Source organism: Argentina silus (assembly GCF_951799395.1).
Source record: "Argentina silus genome assembly, chromosome: 2".
NCBI classification, from domain to species: Eukaryota; Metazoa; Chordata; class Actinopteri; order Argentiniformes; family Argentinidae; genus Argentina; species Argentina silus.
The window spans coordinates 20,060,785-20,082,069 of NC_139656.1; the positions used below are offsets into that span (position 1 = coordinate 20,060,785).

At 43.1% G+C, this 21,285-nt stretch overlaps 2 protein-coding genes across 5 annotated transcripts in view; both read right to left on the reverse strand.

Moving 5' to 3' along the window:
* Positions 1-38: 38 nt before the first annotated feature.
* On the reverse strand, positions 39-11,408 carry golm2 (golgi membrane protein 2). 4 transcript variants are annotated; one of them, XM_083687648.1, is made up of 10 exons: positions 10,016-11,408; positions 6,308-6,362; positions 4,690-4,792; positions 4,400-4,490; positions 4,096-4,219; positions 3,748-3,828; positions 3,343-3,630; positions 2,958-3,101; positions 1,327-1,494; positions 39-531 (listed from the first exon to the last, which is right to left on the reverse strand). In XM_083687648.1, the coding sequence occupies exons 1-10, from the start codon at positions 10,340-10,342 to the stop codon at positions 455-457; spliced, it is 1,458 nt and encodes a 485-aa protein (XP_083543774.1). In that variant the 5' UTR covers positions 10,343-11,408; the 3' UTR covers positions 39-454. The 4 variants fall into 4 exon arrangements, with proteins under 4 accessions (XP_083543774.1, XP_083543773.1, XP_083543776.1 ...); XM_083687647.1 differs by having other exon boundaries at positions 3,748-3,831; XM_083687650.1 differs by lacking the exon at positions 1,327-1,494.
* Positions 11,409-15,524: 4,116 nt separating this feature from the next.
* fam189a1 (family with sequence similarity 189 member A1) overlaps positions 15,525-21,285 on the reverse strand; it is a gene marked incomplete at both ends in the record, with an annotated part of 76,307 nt that continues 70,546 nt past the window's right edge. The window contains 6 exons of the mRNA XM_083665499.1: positions 15,525-15,731; positions 15,904-16,223; positions 17,299-17,370; positions 17,883-18,566; positions 18,721-18,799; positions 20,248-20,383. Of these exons, the coding sequence (XP_083521625.1) occupies positions 15,525-15,731; positions 15,904-16,223; positions 17,299-17,370; positions 17,883-18,566; positions 18,721-18,799; positions 20,248-20,383 (1,498 nt within the window). The remainder of the gene's footprint in view (positions 15,732-15,903; positions 16,224-17,298; positions 17,371-17,882; positions 18,567-18,720; positions 18,800-20,247; positions 20,384-21,285) is intronic.

Consider the following 21,285-nt stretch of genomic DNA (forward strand, 5'->3'; position numbering starts at 1 on the left):
CTGGCTGTACCAAACACCTTCAGTCTGCCCCCACAATGTACTGCTCATTTAACAAAGCAATAAAGAAAACAAAAGCCTTCATAATCGATCTTAAAAAAATACAAAATGTACATTATACTGTTGCACATTATATACTTTTCATCTCTTTAAGGACTTCTAATAACAAATAACTTATTTCAAAACAAAAGTATTTGCAGGTCGACAGCTGTACAGAACCATATAATAATGAATTGTTTTATATTCAGTCATATTGTATATGGTTTAGATTAGACTGCTTCAATCAAATTATTACCAGAACTCTTCAGATAGCCCATCACCCGTAAGGACACACCCACAAAGTCTTCATGATTGTAAACCACCTTAACAATGACATCCAAAGCACCATTGAAACACAATGCCAAGAAATAAACAGTTTTTTTTTTTTCTTAGGATTTACGGTCCAACTCTAGAGGATCTAGAGGATATTGATGGCTTGATGTCTCTTTCCATAGTCTACAGCTCGATCTCCCTGCATGTCTCGATCTTCATCATCTGAAAGGAGATTAAGGACAGAACATGAGGGTGTGGTTGTCTCCTTTGTCCCTAAATAACATTGCTTGTTCCAATTAAAGATGTCCCTAAAAGTCATCAGGTGTGCTCTACATAACAGTAACACCAGTATTGATAAACCCTCCCACATCTGCCATGGCACTCCTGACACTGAATATTTTCTTATCACAGTTTTCATCAATGACATCTTCAATTGCAGAGACAGAAATAGCAGATTTACATGAGTTAAGTCTACAAATCTCTTTCATAATACAGGTCATAACATCAAAACAACAATCTTAAAAGCTTAACCTGTTGAAATGAATGGCAGTGACACAATAATGACATGAACAAATGCATAGACATGCATTTGGAACTGTATGGACCACTCACACACAAACACAATCTCTAATTGTCTACAAGTGTGCACAGAGATGTTCAGTGCGCACAAGACAGGTGGCAGAGCACAGGTAGTGGGAAGCACAGGCAAGAAGCGCAGCTGGATTGAGCATGCAGACTTTTGAGTGGAGTCTCTCACAGAACCATACCACTGGCACAAGTACCCCCAAAATGAGTTGGAATAGGGTAGGGGTTTAGTATACATTGGTAAGAGGCTTGCTCTCCAGCCAAAATGACCCACTAGGCAGTCCTCTGACACAGAGAAGACGTCTTTTGTGGCTTTCCTGACACAGGAAGGAGGTAACTGGGGGTGCTGTGAACTATGGTGGAGCTGCTACTTTAATGCAGGGGCAGCAGGAGTGGAGGAATGGTGATAGAGCTGGACACCCCCTGGCTCACCTTGGACGTCTTCTTCCCCACCATCACCATCCTCTTCCTCATTGTAGGCCAGCTCGGCCTGCTTGTCCGCCTCATACTCACCCACGTTCCCGTCGTCCCCATTGTAGTCCGCCAGCTTAGAGCCATGCTGCGGATCTACAGGGGACTCGTTCTCATCAAAGAAACGGCCTGTAGAGGCAGAGAAGGGCCCCATCAGGAAGGGAATAAGCAAAGAGTGTGAGAAAGAAAGAAGGGGAGGACGTGAATGAGAAAGAGAGAGCGATAAAACTAAGAAACGGAGGGGGCAAGATGGATGGATGGATGGATGGGTCGAAGAGAGAAGGGAAGCTTAATATAAGATTATGGCTGCATAGGACCGCTCATACTTAGTATACTTAAAATGCCAGAGTGACACAGTAAATGTGCCTTTTCAGGTAGTGTGAATTCATTGCACACTATTCAGGAAGTAAATTCTAGTCATCCAATTCAATGAAGTAGGAAAGGGGGGCAGGGCTGTAGAGACATTTAACCAATTACAGTGAACAACAGTTCAGCTACAGATGACTTCAGTATTAATGAGGTGTAGCATGTTGAAATGTGTAAGCTTACTGCATACACTTGACTAAAAAGTAGACTCTAAATAGCATGTTAGTAGGTAGTAGGTAGTACGTACTTTTAGTAAACAGTAGGCGGTATGAGCGTTCGGATGAGGCCCATATGTGAGGGAAAATGAAGAGTGACATTGCAGTGATAGTTGAGAGAAAGAGGAACTGGAGTGTGCGCAGAGACTAAGGATGAAGCCAGGAGAGGTGGCAGCTGCTCTGGGTTTGTTGGGAGCTGAAGGCAGAGGGCAGCAGAGGGAGCAGAGCTGAAGCCAGGCAGCAGGAACATCCTGACACCCTAGTGGCCTCTCCCACTGTGCACTCCATGTCCAATGGCCATCTCTCTCAGTTTTTGGCAACAGAACCTCAAGTATTCACAAATACCACAGAACTTAGCCTACTCAGTTAGAACGGTTGATATGAATGTACTGCGAACCTTGTTATGAGAGAGATGGAACCAAGCTAAATCATATACATCTAAATCACAAGAGCTCACCTACAACCACTACCTGACCTCTTAACCACTATCCTACACTTACTATCAACGCAGTTGGCCACACTCAGGATACCACAGAACATTGTGAGCACTGTTGGTTTGTTAAGCCCCCTGATGTTACAATCATTGGAAACATGCTTTTTGACAGGGGCAAAGCAGAGTAGTACATTTCAATGCTAACCATTCACATCAGGTAACCACGCCTATAGCAGGATAAAGATTGTGTGCATTGGAGTCGTCTACTCAGACGAGTACATTTTGGTTTCTGAGAGCTGCATGTAGGATATCTAGAAATGTGTGTGTTATCTAAGGTGTTAATATTTCCCTTTAAGCAAAGCATTCCAATTCCAATAATGTTGTTATCAAATATCATTTTAGTCAATACATCTCTTTGCTTTGGTAAATTATGTAAATATCATACATTTTATATATACATTAATATTGTTAAGTGTAAATGAGACAGTTGGATGATAATGACTCAGTTGGTAGAGCGTGGCGCTGGCCCCCCCCCCCCCCCCCCCATCATCCCCAGCCATGCTTTCACATGCACTCACTCTGGCGGTGACGCAGAGGCTCCGCAGGCACTGGGTCTCTGGCACGACGAGGCTCGATGGGGTTGGGCACCTGGGCAGGGTTGGGTGGCAAAGGCAATCCTACCCCCTTCATCTGTAGGCCTCCTGCTTTGACATTGTCTGGGGCTTTAAAAAGAGGTAGTATGAGTACAGACTTTCTGCATCTATGAACAAAACATTTGACCAGAAATCAGGGGTGAAGGTACATTCAATTGTACCAGTGCTTCTCTGTACCACCACCTATTAGTGCCTTTGCAGGGACGCACATGCATGTGAGCAATAATAGGCCTATAGACCAGGGATTGGTTAGATTAGATATTATGGTTGTCAATCGCGAGCCTACAAATTGAGTTGCGAGTTGACATACCTATGAGCTGTCTTTGCTGCTCTCCAAACTCATCTGCCTTGATGGCTGCCTTGATGTCTTCGTCAAAGAGCACAGGTCTATCTGCCACTGCCTGGGGGAGCTGCTGCTGGAGGGGGTCCTTGTCCTGCTGCTGGAGGGGGACCTTGTCCTGGAGCACAGGCTGGTCCAGAGAGAGGCCTGGGCCAGCCCCCTCGCCTGCGCCTGCCCCTGCCCCTGCCCCTGCCCCTGCCCCTACCCCAGCCTCAGGGCCCTCTATGTGGTTCTGAGTAATGGCTGGCTTCTTCAGGGCTGCAGGGAGAGACAGAGAGAGATCAATTTCAGTTGATATTGGACATTTTCCTGTGTCTGGGAATCATACTGCTGGAGTCATTATCAAGAGTGATTAAGATAGACAATAATACTCACCAAATTGCATATCATCTATTTTTCCCACTTCACTGTCCTCAATACCAGGCATGCCAGCATCGCTGCCAGGCTTGCCCATCTCTTCTGTACAGCCATAGAGGAGAGAGAGGGAAGGGTAGAATGAGCAGGAAATGGGAAGGGAGTGGGGGTTAGGTATGAAACATCATATAGCAAAAATATACTTACATCTAGGGCTGGTTTCCCCAAAAATGTGCTAACATCTGCTTTAAAGCCACTTGATGACCCCTGTACTAGACTAAAAAGCATATTCTATGGAGAGTCTCGATTGAAAGTGAGATTTGGTCCTGGACTTGGGAAACTGTCCCTTACTGTCAACCAAGTTGTTACCTTTCAGATCAGGGCTGTCCCGTTGGTGTGTGGCCTCTGTGTGGCGCTCCCCCACTGGCTCCACCTCTGTTCCGCCTTCAGCACCTCCACCGCCAGTTCCAGCCTTTCTGATATCCACCACACTCTGCAGAGAGAGAGAGAGAGAGAGAGAGAGAAAGAGGAGGTTAAATATAACCACCACCATTGCATATTTCATAATGATATTAATGACACTAACTGGCTGATGATGATGATGATGAATAGCACCATTTAGAAATGAAAATGCTAAGAGCCTCATCATCAATAGGGGCTGGCAACAACTAACCTGTCTCAGCTTCACCACCTCCTCCTCTAAGATCTTTTTAGTTTCTTCATACTCTTCTTTCAATTGTGCAATTTGGCGTCCACACTGCAAACTATCATATACACACGTTTGTTAGACAGGTCAGTTATAAAGAGAAAAGCAATTACATGTAAGCTCTAGAATAAGAATTCAAGGCAATACTTAGCAATAATGATAACCTCAACTTTCATTCATAGTGGTGATTGTGTTAATATAGAGCGAATGCATAAAATAAGTAAATCTAGAAAAGACCAGATTTTAGTTTAACATACCTCTCATATTCCAGCTTCCTCTCCAGGTTTGTGCTGTTATTCCTCACCTCCTTCAGCTGATCTTCCTGCTTCATGTACTCCTGTTTCAGCTCCTTAACCTGCTCTGCATCCAACAAAACACACAACAAAGCTCTATTTTCATGCTCAACTCAGCCTAATACAATGCCCTCCATAAGTAGGAAGCATTTTGTCTTCTTTTAGCTTGATCAAACAATTACTATGAGGTTAAAGTAGATACCCTCAGCTTTAATTCAATGTGAGATTTTTTCAGATTGGTTTCACCATTTAGAAATTACAACCCTTTTTATACATAGTCCCCCTATTTCAGGGCACCAAAGGTATTGGAAAATTGGCTTGACGTGTGTTTCTGGTTAGTCAGCTGTGTTCCGTCACATCATTTGTGCAGGCATAAGAGAGCTGTCAATGTCTAGTATTGATTCTAGGCTTTGCATTTGCCTTTGGAGTCTGCCAGGACCAAACAAACATCAATGTAAGTCAAGAAAGCCATTATGAGGCTAAAATATCAAATCAGAAACATAGACTTACCAAAACCTTAGACTTACCAAAATCAACAGTTTGTAACCTAATTTAAAAAAAAAGAAAGGCGGTGCTGGTGAGCTCAGCAATCACAAATGGGATGGTGGCCCAAGGAAGACTTCTACAGTGGATGACTGACAACTGTCCCACACTCTCCAGGAGATCCTAAAAAGCCTTCAGATGTCTTGTGGACAGATAATACGAACATGATCATGTACCAGATTGATTACAAGAGGAACGTTTGGAGAAAAAAAGGACCTGCCAAAGATTTACAGTATACCACCTGATTTGTGAAACATGATAGAGGGGCGTGCTATGGTTTGGGCATGTACAGCTGCCACAAGAACTGGCTAACTTGTCTTACTTGATGATGTTACTGCTGACAGCAGCAGCAGAATGTATTCTGAAGTGTACAGAAACATCTTGTCTGCTTGAATATAAGAAAATGCCTCCAAATTCATTGGATGGCATTTCATCATACAGCATGACAATGACCCCAAACATACTGCCATAGCAACTAGGGAGTTTTTCAGGGCCAAAAAGCGGAAAAGTTAATTTCAATCCAATTGAACATGCATTTCATTTCTTGATAGTTTTTAGGTCTTTTTGCCTAAAATCTTAACAAAAACGGTAGATGGCTGCAGTACAGGCTTGGCAGACCATCACCAGAGAATATACCATGCGTCTGGTGGGGTCAATGGGTTTCAGACATCAGGCAGTTATTGCATGCAATGGATTGTTGTTTTCCAATAGGGGGAGTATCTTTAAAAAAAAACTTTACTTTCTAAATGGTGAACCACACCATTCAAATAAACATTGAATTAAAGCTGAGAATTTTCTACCTTGACCCCATAGCCCTAACCCTAGTAACAAAATGCACCTTTAGTTTTTAGGCGATACCATAGCTAGGTTTAGGTTTAAAGGGGGTTACAGGAATTGAACTGCTACTTCAACAACTCCTGTACTTTGCTATATCATAACCTATAGAATCATTAAAGACAATGAGAAAACAAACATTGTTGCTGCTACAGGCTCAGGAAGGCTGCTGAAGGCTGCCCTCTGCTGCTCAGTCTGCTCTTACCTTTCAGCCTCTGGATTTCTGACATCTGAGCTGTGACATCACTCTGGAGCCTAATCTGGAGGAGGGGAAATAGCAGATCAGTCTGGGGACAGGTTGACACTAATTGTATTGTCATGGTGGAGTCAGACACAGGCAACTCTGGGTGAACTTGTAACGACTGCCCCAGAACCAGACCCCCCCCACCCCCCAGATCAAATTCAAATACATTTCTTTGTCCCGTCTTCCCTTCCCCCTACTCGGACCACAATAAAACAGCCTGCCGTGTTGCTAAGTGACCTAAGGAGGGAGCCATTATCCAACTGCTCCTCATTGGTGTGACCATCCACCCCAGAGCCTCACTAGCACAGACCGATATGTCTCTTCTTCCGCATCTATGAAATTAAATTAAACATTGCAATTTATATATTCACTTCAACATACAAACATGGGTGAGGTAGCACCTCATATCTCAAACATGCCTATTTTCTATCAATCTTTTCAGTTGAAAGCTTTCCTATACAGTAACAAACACATGGATAGACCATTAGGACACTGCCTGCTTGAGAGGCCACAGCTGACAGACAAAATGATGTGTCAGACACAGAGTGCTGCCCTCCTGCACCTCTAGCTGACCCTCTTCAGGTCTACAGATCAGTTAACTAAGGCTCAGAGCTATAGGCTAAGGGTAGGCCTATTTTGTTTGTGCTCCCAATTGAAGACACTACTAGAGATTCTCAGTGATTCAGTGAAGTCACTAAGCATCTGGTCTGCCTGATTCCCTACTTATGGGCCTGTCCTGTGTTTATTCATTAGAGTGACAGTTGAAGAACAGCATCCATATTCAGACACGTCTATCCCAAAGTTTTATCAGTACTCCTGTCCAGGGAATTACATTAAATCACAAAGGGGTGGACTCTCAGGGGAGAATCGAGAGCTTTAATCAAACCCATACAGTGAGAGTGAGAGAGATGGAGATGGAGTCGGAACATTAATGAGGCAGAGTGCACACAGGAGAGACTCGACAGTAATTACCGCGTCTACGTCATCCTTCCAGGTGGTTCATACAGTTTCTCCACAAAAACCTGCTGGGAGGACAATAACAGTGCTCTTTCCCAAGTCTCCTACAAAGCACACTGCACACAGAGGGACAGTCATTCATTACAAAACAAAGCACCTCCTGAGCTTCATGTGGAAACTTTCTCATTGCAATGCTTCTCTATTCTTTTGGCCACAGGTAGAAGGTAACATGTCCAACTGGTTTATGCAGTGGTTTGATCAGAACGGGCATTGTGATTGGCGGAGAGGTGTTCCAAGCCATGCTTTATTCCCTGATAAAGTAACAGCTATAACGCATTTTACCTGTTTACCATACGTCGCAGTAATATCACTGTGCAAACACTCGAATTACGATGATTGTTTTATCACGTTACATTGACAACAGTGGTTGTTTTGAGAACTATATTTATGAGTGCAGGGCAGAAAACACCACAATCAATAAATACTTAAGGCATTGTTTTATTGTCACAATTCTTCACTTTGTTTCGTAACTGTTGTATAAAAGCAATAAGGCACTCAAGTCTGTGCTTTATCGTGAATAAAGTCAAAGCTGAAGTGTTGCCGGCCCTCCACTTCGCGCCAGGCCTAACATCGCCCCTCAGCTGTGACTTTATTTACAATAAAGCACAGCCTCTGGTGCCTTATTGCTTAAATAACACACATTTTTTATGCTGTGGTCAAAGAGAACAGCTACATGTACGACTGTGATAACATCTAGTCCATATGGCAGGCAATACAGTTTAAACTGTAGGTTTACCGGTATTGTAAAGCTAAAAGAGAGCTCCCAGGTCTGTGTCCTGTAACTGTTTGCTCACACACCCACAGAGTAAAGCTACACTGCATACATCCTGTTTTGCTTCCTTGAGCATTGTTTTTAGTATAATACACCAGCAGCAGCAAAACCAGTTCAGAGACATGTCTGAAATGGACTCAAAGTGCAATATGCTTCTGGAACGTGAGCTCGCTCACTGATGTGAGGCTTCTGCGGCCGGTGTAGCATTTCTCATTGCCAATAGGGGCTAATTTTAAATGTGGCTGATGACTGGCAGAAAAATGGTCGTAGTGGATTCAGACAGGCAACTCTGGGTGAACTTGTAACGACTGCCCCAGAACCCGACCCCAGGACTTGACAGCAGTGTTCAATCCCCCAAAGAACACAGGAACAGGCTGACATTATCAGGACATAAGATCCTGATTGGGCACTTAGAATAAGGTTGGGTTGATCCAATGAATATGAGTAAAGCAGGGATTTGTCTTCTGAAATCTTTCATACTAAGCATAAGATTTGCACCGTTGAACACCATTAACATTCAGTAGATGGGCTGTAATTATAGCTCAGTTCTGCCCATACAATCGGGTTTCACCATGGCTAAACCACACAATCTTGAGAGCAAACATCTGTGACAATGCGAATAGAAGGACACTCCCTCAGCTGTTTACTCCACACCTCTAAGGTAATCTGACACACATCAGCATATTGAGCTGGTTGGGACACAAAAGAAAGAGTAGAAGTAGACAGTGAGGTTAAAGGAAGGCTTCTGGGCCATGTGGCAGGAGGACACTAACAGACCCTGCCCTGTCCCCATTGCTGGGCACACAGATGAGCCCTACAGTAAAGCCCCAAGCTGGGGCCCTCAACCCCTACTTAGGGAGGCTGAAGGGAGTGTGGGGCCCTGTGTGTTTACCGCCTGGCTTCGGCACTGATATTCAGTCATCAACAGTCTGAGAACTGTACTGTAAATTCCTACCTGCACACTGTGCAGAGCAAGGGTGTGTAGGAGCATATGTGCTAAGTATTTAGTTACACATTTGCTCTCCGTCTCATCTCCAACAGTCAAAGACATATTCCCAGGAAATCTTCCCTGTAGTTATGCAGATCAGCTCAGAGGGATTCAAGAAAGTCAGTAGGCCCAATATTGCCTGGACCTAAAACAGACTTCGGAAAACCTGTCAAGCTTGATAAAGCTCTGGTGTACAAGTAGTGGGAATGGAATCGTTACGTGTCAACTAGTTAAAGAGATGCTGCAGGACTTGTGTATATTTTCAGCCACTAGTTCTAAAAAGGGCACTCACAAGCCAAAAACTAGTCCCCAAAATAGAAGAAAATATGTTAAGAAATGACCTCATTGGACAGAGGGCACACCTCCCCACTACCATTAGCTTTAAGCTTATTTTGCAAAAGCTTGTTGGCCTTAAACTAAGGACTGTGCCATCTAATGAGAGAGGAAATCAACCAACATTATATCATGAACCACAGTCAACACTTAAAACAGAATTATGTAAATAATCCTGTAGCATCTCTGAATTGTAATGCATAAGGCTGCTCTTCAATCGTGGAAGAGGAGTGTATTTTCGTTTCTGTATTTTTACCCAATTATTAAATTGTTACTAATCTGCACACATCATATTTAGTAACCAGTTTGAGCCCTGTAAACATTTGACTAACTCAATACATGGCTCTCCTCATCTTAACCCTTCCTATGATTTAATAGCCCACGACATGGCACATGGTCCAATATATTGGCCTACTCTGCATAACTCTGACAATATAAACAATAACCTGCATAACAAAGCCACAGTTACTAGCCTGATAGATCACGACAACTCCTATTAGAGTCGAAGATAACTCATAACAGTGATGAAGTGATTAGTAGGTTGAAGTTCTATTTTTACCTTTTCTTCGGTGGACTTTTTAATCAGTGCTTCCCGAGCCTGAAGCTTTCCCTCTAGCTTGCCGTTTTCGCCTTCTTTCTGATCGATTTGCTTCCTGTGCGTGTCCACCTGCACCATCAGCTCCGAGTTGCGCTTCTCCAGCCGACTGCGCGCTGCGTCCGTGCGCTTTACCTGTGTCTGCACCTCCGCCAAATCGTCCAGTAGGCGCCCGTGCTTGTTGGACACAGTCCAGTAGTTGAAAGACAGTATGACGATGATCACCATCAATGCGATGAGGATGAAGGACGGGAGACGACCTCCCCGTCGGTTAGTGCCAAAACCAACCATGTCAGAATTGGATCTAACCTTAGCTAGTCTGCTAGGTACAGTAATGCTTGTACTAAGGAAGCAATTGGGTAGTTAGTTGACATGCCGTTTAACAACGGCAAATAGCTACCTATAAAGCCTTAGATCCACCAAGATAGTCAATAAATACTACATAACATTTTCCACACAGGAAAATTGAAGGACAAGCCGAGAGTTTAAGAGTTATTCGCGCGCCTTCTTCATTCCGCTCCTCTCCTGTCTTGTTTGCATTCATTCGATGCGCCGTCAATGGCAATGGAAGAAATCCATCGGACTGCAGCGACGTGGCCTATCTAGCTAACAACACAGCAGACGTGGACAAGCACACTAGCTAGTAGCTAGCTAGCCAGCCAGCCAGGCATTCAAGTCAAGTGCCAAATTATCTTATCTTTATCTATTACAATCTAAACGGTCATGGTGGACTGCGGATCATACCAAATTAATGGTCATAGCGTGCCTGCTAGCTATCCATGCAAAATCACAATGAAACTGTCTGGCTAGCACGACTGAGCTGCTAACGCCTTTCCCCTTAGCTAAACTGCCTTGGCTAGATAGCTAGCCACTAGTTAGTTAGCCTTTTAATTTCGTGCCGCTGCTGCCAAATTCAATCTCTGGCTAACACCAATTGACCTAGGTAGCTAACGATAGCTAGCTTATGGACGATAACTCCTGGCAATGGCCATGCATATGAAAGAGATTAGCTAGATAAAACATGTATTTGATATGCTAGGCTTGAGAGAATGAAGGAAGCCAATCAATGCACAGCTAAACTGGCTAGCTAACGTTACCGCACTCAAAGCAAATCAATTAACAAGGTGGCTGGCTAGCTAAGCTGCAGCTGCTTATTCCATCGTAACAATACAAGCTCGCTCGGAAGGCTGCCTCTCTACTAGAAGCCACCCCTCACCTCAAAGTTAGCCCCGTAAACTAGTCACGTACAGGTCTGCTGTGATGTGCATGCATTGCATGTACTCCTCTGTTCGAGTCTAGGTGCAATCCTTGATTCGTTTTCAGCCCTCTGGCCCGCCACTGTTTCGGTATATAATTGAGAGATGGGGCTCGGGAAATGTGACAGTAGGGTTGCCAGGTCCGTTTTACTGAATCCCCGTATCATCAGGGAGTAAAAACAAAACAATGATGCTCAGCTGTTCTCATAGCTACGCCCCCACCCCCATGTCTCCACTAAAAATGCTTTCAAATTATTTCACATTTAAATGATGATCATGTCAATTGTGTGTGGCATTAAAATGATTTTGATTTTGATGATTTCGGTTTCAGATTTTCCCCCATCCCCATGCACGCCGGTCCTGGCCCCCTTATATATGGTTTTGTGTGTCACAGGTGGTATTCGGACCCCGGTATTCGGACCCACAGCCATTACCGCCATTAAATCTATCAAAGGCATTTAAACCAAATATATTTGTCTGCAGTCCTCCTTTGTGTTCCCACATTCAGATGAATCCCCAATCATCAAACAACTTTCCTCTTTAAAATGGTTTCAAACATTGTCTGAGACAAATAATTGTATTTATTTATTTATTTATTATTATTTTTAAAGACATTTTGACTGACATATTATGGGAATGGGACCAGTTAATGTAGGGTATAGCTGAGCAGTGTGCAGGATAGGCTTATCAAGAATGGATGGTGAAGAGGTAAACTCTTACAGTCATGGCAGGACAGGATTTTACTGTGAATACACAGGTGATTTTGTTTGTGTATGTGATTGACTCTACATAGAGTAATGAGAGCATTTGACAGGGCTACTCACAGTGTTTGGAGAGGAAACATTAATGCCCCGGAGGATGAGAGGGCACATGGGACATGGCTTCAGTTTATGTTAGGAGAGAGTTGACACTGGTATTTGGAGTGGAGTGGTGAACACCATAACCATATGTACACAACACCATTGCACTGTGATGCTAATTTTCATAGCAGGAAGTCTCTGCACACTCAGGATCTTGTGACTGAAAAGTCTTGTGACTGAAAGCTAAGCTCAATAAATATTTGTTGCATTGATCCTGAGTGTGACAGTATTGCTCCTTATCTCATGCACCTTAGCTACAGTCAGATGTGTGGTAGGCTCCTATAAGTTAGTGTCATACACAGACTCACACTCTCAGAGGTGTCACACACCTTATCAAATGTACCTCATCTTATGCACTACATTCCATTCCAGATGAGTCCAAGGTTATTTCACCATTAGAGGACAGTGCAGGTAGTAATTGCTCAATAGATGGCACTATTACATTTGGTGTAATTGTGTATGGTGGTGGTTGAGTGCAGATTATCCCACTTCAATCCCTCTATTTGTTTCAAAATGTAATCTTCCTGTGAGTTTTATGTGGATGGGGATGACACTGGGTCATTCATTATGTTATATTCATTTGTTATTCATACAGTCTGGGCTTATGTGATATACTATTGAATTTGGTGAGAATTGGAATGTTGTACTGTATGCTAGCCATAATATGTGATAATGCACAGTATTTGATTTTTGTTCTTACAGTATGCTGTTTGTCGCACAATAAGTTAACACGACATGTAGTGTTAACAGTTCTGCCCGTGGCAATTTGTGTACAGTTTGTATGTGGTTATTTTCTTTATTATCATTTTGCATGTACATTTCTTTTCAGAATATTCATAGAAAATCATTGTGTCTTTTCCTAGTGTTGTAGTCAGAGATTCCAAATGGGGTAAAGCCTCCAATATGGCCCCCTGTCTCGGCGGAGCCCCCTAGTGGCCCAGTCTCTCCTCTGACAATGTTCAGAGATTGAACAGCATAGGCAAAGCTTGATCCAGACACATAATGTGATTAATCTGAATGATGATAACTACACTCAACATATCTGAAATGATTCACTTATCTAAATTCCAGGTGTGTAAAAAATATTTTACATGAAGTATTACATTAGGTATTCTGGATAATATCAATTTAAAAATGTTCAAATTCACAATGTTGATAATCAAAATGTATATTTGTTCATTTTAAAAATATATATATATTGCTGTTCTGAGGGCTCATCTCACTCCTTTTTGGGAGGCCAGAGGAGCAGGTCATGATTCCATGCAAGGCACTTGAAGAACCCTTGAACTCCCCCTTCTTCTTCTTTTTCTTCTTCTTCTCCTTCTCCTTTAAATCCTTCTGCTTAGCAGCCATCTGATCCTCCTGGACAGTCAGCAGAAGCTCTTGTTCATAAGGCTTGGTGGTGGAGTCCACCTTGATGTCCTCAGATGCCTGGTCATTGAGGTGAGCCATCTCTGGCTCAATCCCTCTGATGGTGGATGAGGCCTCAACAAAGGTGTCCACTGACATGGAATTGTCATTGGTCTCCTAAATGGACTGCGAACAGAATAAATAGGTCTAAGCATAATTTAAAACACATCCTGTAACTAAGCACACCACAAATATACAACGTGAATGATGATTATCACTTATGTGCTATAATGAAGCTAGTGTAAGTTCAAGCAGCTGTTCATTATGCAAAAACACCATTACATGTTCAAGGGACAGAGTCTTAAAAGCAGCCAAGTTTTACGTTCCTCCATAGCATCAACAGTGTGACATGAATGTACTGACTACGTTTTGTGTGGTCGTCTCACTCACCGCCCCCAGCTTCTCTGTATGTAGCCTACCTATGGGGGGTTTGATAAGTCCCTGCCATTTTGTATACTTATATGGTCATTTAAACTCCAGGCATGGAGCTATACAGAGCGGAGCCATCCAATTACAGCAAGCTTAAATGTATTACATTTTTGTATGACACATTTTTAATTGATAGCCGCATAGCGGTCAATACAGTCTGAAAGCCATGGGTATGTAACAAAAGCTTAGTATATTTACAATTGATCACATATTACAGATCAAACATAATGGACCAGCATTGAACAAAATCAAACAGAGCATTTCAGATGGCTCTTATTTCTTACCACAGTGGCCAGGTTTGGTCCAGAGGTACTGGTAAGGTGTGTGAGCTGAAGCCCTCACCAGATACTTCAGGTAAGTCTCCACGCCTCTGTGCACAATCACTGTCTGGAGGCTGTGACCAGAGCCTTTAATCTGGTACAGCTCCGACAGGATGCTCTGGACAAGACCGGAGACTTGGGAGTGGTGGAGAAGGCAGTGCCCAACCAGAGGCTTATAAAAAGCACAGAATGTAGTTAATGCAGGGGTTCCTTTTTCAACTCACAACACCAAATTATGACATGAACTTTCTGTGGCTCTGTCACCCTAACTACTGTACTTGCCAACATATATTAATGAGGGCCAAGTGTATTCGGATTTGAACCCCCCAAAAATGCAATATATAGTATAATATCATAAGATATCTGATGATATATAAGTTATAAATTACAAGGATTCAACACTTTTTGGCCCCAAATCATTCTGGGTCGACATTGTTTATAAGCAGGCTATTTGAGCAAAGATATAGAGGTGGTAGGCTTGGTGGGTCATTGTATAGTAAGCTGGCTATTGAGGAATTGAAACATAAATGGAGAGACCTGATAATACCTAAGTGTGTTATCATGACTGACACAATGAATGCATAATGTTAATGAAGGAATATTTCACTCCAAAGTCCAACCTAACAAGATTTTCCACTTATCTTGGCTATAGTTGATTACAGAGGAGCGTTGGAAAGAGATAGGCCTATACTTCACTGCCCATAAGAAACAACACAGAAAGGAAACATAGAAACTCATATTTTATTGTAACACTGATAATAATTGTAACACACTGAGGTAAGTTAAATAATCCACATTTGTAAAGTTCTCTGTCCTGTGTTGTCACAAAATATCCAGCTAATCAGTTACATTTCACAAAGTCTGCAGGAGTCCCAAGTCTGCCCAGTTCACAGTTTAATGCAAAGGTTTTTTTTTTCTTTTGAAAAAGTTGAGCACTGGTTATATCATGACATCTCCATCTAGTTGGTTTACCAGTTCCTCTCACTGACCGCCAGTGTGTTTTACAGAGATTCGTTTTTTTTTGTTTTGTTTTTTAAAATCTCCTGAAGGAGAACATTCTGGTGTTTTTGATATGAGAGAGAAAAGCCACTCCAGCCATGACTTGCTAAGTCTGTGAATGCTACCTTTTCTGCTGAAGTCTTGGCACGGTCTCACAGGGCACTATGAGATAAAGGGAAAGTCCTTGATGATAGCGTGGTCAGAGGATGGTCTCTCTACACACAAGGCTTTGAGGGTATTCAGAGGGTGATGAGTCCAGGGGGGTAGGGGGTTTGGGTGACCCAGTTTGAGGCGGACGGCACAATGATGAGGACAGAGAACTCAAGGCCCCACAGCTTTGTAGATGCAGGTCTTCATAGGCACGCTTCCTTGGGCTGCCAATGATGCGTTGGGACTGTGTCATCACCTGCACAACGCAACATGCGCACACACACACACATACACACACACACACACACATTAATATTTGTGTCACTGAACTCCAATTCTCATCACTGAACTTTATTAGTTGAATTTAGTCTTGTTATCAAATCAGTTTCTTTATCATCATCAGTACACACAGCAGTCTATACACCTACCTGATCTATGACATTGGCACTGTATATAGCTTCCTCCATATGTCTTTCATCAGACTTGATGACATACTTGATGCTGTTGACAACCTGCTGGACCTCTGGAGGTAGACTGCAGCTGGAGTGCTCCAAGAACTTGGCCACAAGTATTTTGGTGTCTTTATAAGTCTTGAGGTCAGCCAGGGAGTGTGGCCGTTCATTGGAAACTGAGTGCAGGGCTCGAGGTTTGAGGTTGATGTCCACTTTTCTTCCCTCCTTCGGCTTCTTGCCACTGTGGTTGCTAGGTTTTGCTCCATCATGAAGGGACGCTGCCACCTCTGTTGGCTCTGAACTCACTGAGAACACAAACCCACAACAAACTGTAAGTTCACTCGGCTCTAGATGTACAGATAGTTAATTCTAAAATCTAATTTCTCTAATTACTACATGCCCTCATTCCAGTTGATCCACCAAGACACTGTATAATTTCCCAGTTCTGTTGTTCGAAAATGTATTTTCATTACGACTGCAGGTAACTATTTGGGGAGCTACAGTAATATGAGATCATGCAACTGGTCGTCGCTCCAAGGAGGTTGTCGCTCCAAGAAGGTCATGACTCCAAGAAGACATTTTATTGGTCGTATTTGCTGTTTTATTTCAAAGTATGGATTTCAACACTCAATGAAGTTCAACGCCTTGACTGCACAGGACAAACATAGGTATACGGTAAGTGTTAAAGAATGGAAATCTGAACAAGTTGAGAAGACTGTTACCCTAAACCTAACCTTAAAGGTAGACTTAGGGATATGACATCATGCCTGTGAAAACAATTTTCATCAACGATATTGTAGTGAACAGTAAGATGGCAGAGCACATGCGCCAATCTCATTCAACTCTACAGTGTAATCTTTTCCTCCCTTTTCGCTCTGTTGCATTATTTTCTAGCCTGTTGTATCTCCGTGTTTGAGTCTCTGGCAGCGTTGCCCCGCTCGTTTTGCTATGATATCATATCCCAGAGACTACCTTTAACTCTAACCTTAAAGGTGCAGCATGTAGTTTTGCGCATTCCTGCCATCTCTGGCCACATTGAAAATTTGAAAATGTTTTCTAGTAGTGGCAAACATTTTTATATCCTTGTAAACAAACAAAATGTTAAATAGGTATGTAAAGGCCAGTACTCAACCTCGGCACCAGATTTTAGAAAGCAATTTGTTTGGACCAAAACAGAACTTCACTGAAAGTTCTTTAACATGTGATCTCATTCCTTAATTGCTACCGATATATCAGAACCATTAAGCATTTTTTTAAAGCTAAAAACTACATACTGCATTAACCACATTTTTAACCAATTCCGAAATTCAACATCAGTTTGCTGGTCAGGTCGCCTTAGTTTTTCCCCTTATAAAAGGCTCTGGCCATTACCTTGCTCTGGAGATGTTTGAGGGGAATCTTCAGGTGGTGGGTTGCTTGTTGAGGCGCATCCACAACTGTCACCTGCAGGGGGAGATGTGAATCTTGGTCAGCCAAGATTTGTGACTGAGCCAAACTTGACAAAATTGACCATTGCCACGGCCCTAGTAAATAGTATTATAGCAACCATTCTGAGAGAAAATGTAGTTTGCTCTACATTTTCTCTACATTCCTGTTCAAAGATGGCCACCACAAGCCAGAGCTGTAGCTTACTTTTGGCTATAACCCTTGGACTTCCACATTATTTTTTGTATAGCATTAGACCACACGGTGATGCACTAGGAAAACACAGCTATTCATAACTTCTTACTCGTTTATCTCAGAACTTTGCAGTTCATGCCGTACCGTCAAGGCTTTGGCTCTAGCCTTATGATGGAATAAATTTACTTCTGACCACACAATTGTAAATCTGCTGCACAGTGTTAGCATCCTGTAGCTATATGTATATACACTCACCGGCCACTAAGTATAATTTCTACACAACATGTCTGTGCAGCACATGGGGAGTAGTGCCCACTCAAGGGCAACTCACGCACTTCCTGATATGGAGTTACAGGAGATGGGGTCGCTGGTGGAGCGCACGATGCGAGCCAGTTTGCGGTACCTCCTGGACCGGAGCATGCGCGGTCTCTCGGAGGGCGAGGAGCTGCTGCGCGCTGAGGTAGAGGGGGGCAGCGAGACCGGGGAAGAGGAGGAGGATGGGGACCAAACACTGAAGCACAGCCGAGGGCCACGAGGCCGGGCAGGGGGGGATGGAGAGGGGAAAGCAGGGGGGCTGTGGGCCGTGGCTGCCCCTATGGAGGCTGAGGTTGCAGAGGTAGAGGCACAGGGTGGGGCAGGAGGAGGAGGAGGAGGAGGGACAGGGAGAATAAGCTTCCTACTGGCTCTTTCTCTGAGGTGTGTGTATGTGGCTGCCTCGTGCTCCTGTGTGCTGATGTTCTCTGAAGACCAGTCTGGTGAGCGGGGCATGGAGTCCTGTGTGTGCGAGGATTCGCTGTAGCCACCATCGTTGGGGCGTGTTGGCCCATGTTGGGGGAGGGAGCAGCGGGCACTGAGCTCCAGACTGGTACAGCTGCCATCAGTGGGGGCAGTGCGTGGGGTGCCATAGGGAGAGGTGTCAGAGCCTTGCACCTCCAGGGAACAGAGGTCCTCTGAGGAGCAGCTGTGGTCTGGTATGTCTGCCACCTCGGACACCATCAGAGAAGCACTGTCCACCGAGGCTACATAGACAGGAAACAACAGAACATCAGCTGCATAGAACAGGCCTAAACAGTAAAGATGGCCTATTTCTACAGGTGAGATAAACATGTTCACTCAGTGAGAATAGTGTGGAGGAGGAGCCTGTTGATAGACCTGTCAGTAGCTCTTCCTTACCCTGAGTACTGAGCCCAGCGGTGGTGTTTCTTTCACAGAGACTAGACTCAGTGGCCTGCTGATCAAGGCTGATAGTGACCTGCAAAGAGTAATACATGGATAGACACACACACACACACACACACACACACACACACACACACACACACACACACACACACACACACACACACACACACACACAGTTAGTTTTCAAGGCTGGCAAACTAAACACACATTGCCAGTGGGATATGGCAGTAAATGAGGGAGCAGAATTATTCTTCTAATGGTTTAACATTTATTAAAGATCAGGAACAGGAGGGAGAGGAGGAGAATCCCTTTAGAGAACATCTGTTTGAGACCTCTGCTCCTGCCTAAAACATCTGGCAACCAAATCCTCAGTACCACAGTCTGGCCTGTAGAGGGCTCTCAAAGAACACATTACCCTCAAGACTGCATCAATATCTCAGTATTAGGAAAACCGTTCCAATTTTCAAACCTTTTCCCTGAAGTGTGCACTTCCCTGCATGGATTTACAACCAAAGAAATGGTGTAGGCAGGGCTCTTACACCCAAGCACAAGTGCATGCAGCAGGAACAAGGGTGGAGCATTGGAACACTAATAGAGATACTGTAGAATAAAATAGAATTTTCACAATTGCTTGTCTTCCACTAATAGCAGTGATTATGACATTTCAGTTATTTTAGCAATACATCTACATTTCAGTTTACACAAATTGCATCATAAATACATAACACAAAAACACAGCTCATCACATTAAACAAACAGGCTTGTATTTCTGTAGGTGGTCCAAATTCACTCTGAGCACCTTTGTGAATAGATTCTTAGATGAGACTCTTTTGTATGAACACAGAATATTATATGATAATTTATGAATATATGAATATAACCTCTTAATGATGACAATTATTCTTTTATAAATTAGAGTGAAATCCCACTCCTCTTTTGTAATTGTATTGACATTTTACAGTATTAATTGTCATAATGGTGGGAGCAAGTTTGGCAGTCAAATACCTATTAACCAAATAACCATTAATGTCAATGTTACAGCAATACACGCGTGTTGTGTTGTGACTCTCCAGTTTACCAGTGTATTAGAGCCAATTCCAGAATTCTGAATTGACCCAAACACCGGCTAACACTCATCTTCTATCTAAACTGAAATAAACTTTACATGAGTAACCAGATTCTTGTGTTTTACTCCTCCTCTCCCTCTTCTGCTATTTGTGTCAGAATGTCTTTCTTCCTTCTCTCCTACATATACTAAATGCCCATGTACACAGGGCAGTCACCATAGTACAGTATTTGATAGTGAGATAGGTCCAAATCTATTATCATAGTACAGAGTTCAATAGTGGGAGAGGTCCAAATCTATTATCATAGTAGAGTTCAATAGTGGGAGAGGTCCAAATCTATTATCATAGTACAGAGTTCAATAGTGGGAGAGGTCCAAATCTTTTCTCCAACTCAGAAAGAGGTTTGATTGGATAGGACAGTGAGGTAGAGGGAGCATGGTACAGTACTCACCTGACTAGCAGGGGTGTGTCCCACCACAGACTCGTACGGAGGGGGCAACTCAGAGGGGTAAAGTGTCCCTGGGCTGTTGATAGGCACACCATATATCGCACTGAAGGGGGAGTGTGGAAAGTCCAAGTGTAGACTTCTGGGTAAGAGAAACAGGAAGGAGTTAGTATTACAGTTATATAAATACTACATGATAAAAAACCCTTGCAACAAAAAGTGATACCGCATTTTGTGGAGAGCACTTTCTATGGTTCTATAGTTCACATGCAGCGCCATCTTGATCCTGAACATATGCTCTGTAGCAGAGCTGCCCTCTGTTCAAGCACACTGTCTGCCCTACATTCTCAGTAGAACATTAGCAGAATATAATACTGTAGCATCTTAAGGGTGGCAGAATGGAAATACAGTCATCCTCTAAAATCCAACAATTCAACTCACACTCAAATCCATTCCATAGGTGACGAGGATTTGCAATACAATTAACCATACATGACAGACACATGTTCACAGGGAGAGATACCCACAACAAGAAACAATTAATTTGACCACAAACCAGAACATTACCTATAGATTTCAGTCTGACTGCTACTGTATGTGGGTGTAAAATAAGCAAACAAAGAAACATTTCATATCGTGCCAAATAGCTATAGAAGCTTACTTATGTACAATGAGCATGAGATCTTTTTACTCAAACTCCATTGTCATCTAAAGTGGCAGTATGAAATACAACCTGAGTCTAAAGCAATCATCCAGTGCATGATGTCATGCCATGTTCCTCCCCCTTAGCTGGTAGGCTCTATAAAATGTTCCTCTGGTTCTTTATATTTACGGCCTAATTGACAAGCAGACATGGCTCTTCGCCAAACAGTTACATCAGCATACTCTCAAGGGTGGAAATTGTACAGACTCTCTTCATAGAGGAATGGGATCAATGGCAACTTTACACCATGCTAAACAAAGTACAACATTCTGACAATATACATTTCTGAAAAATAGGTTTGAAATTGAAGGGGCAATCTGTAATTTGACTCTTAAATTAAT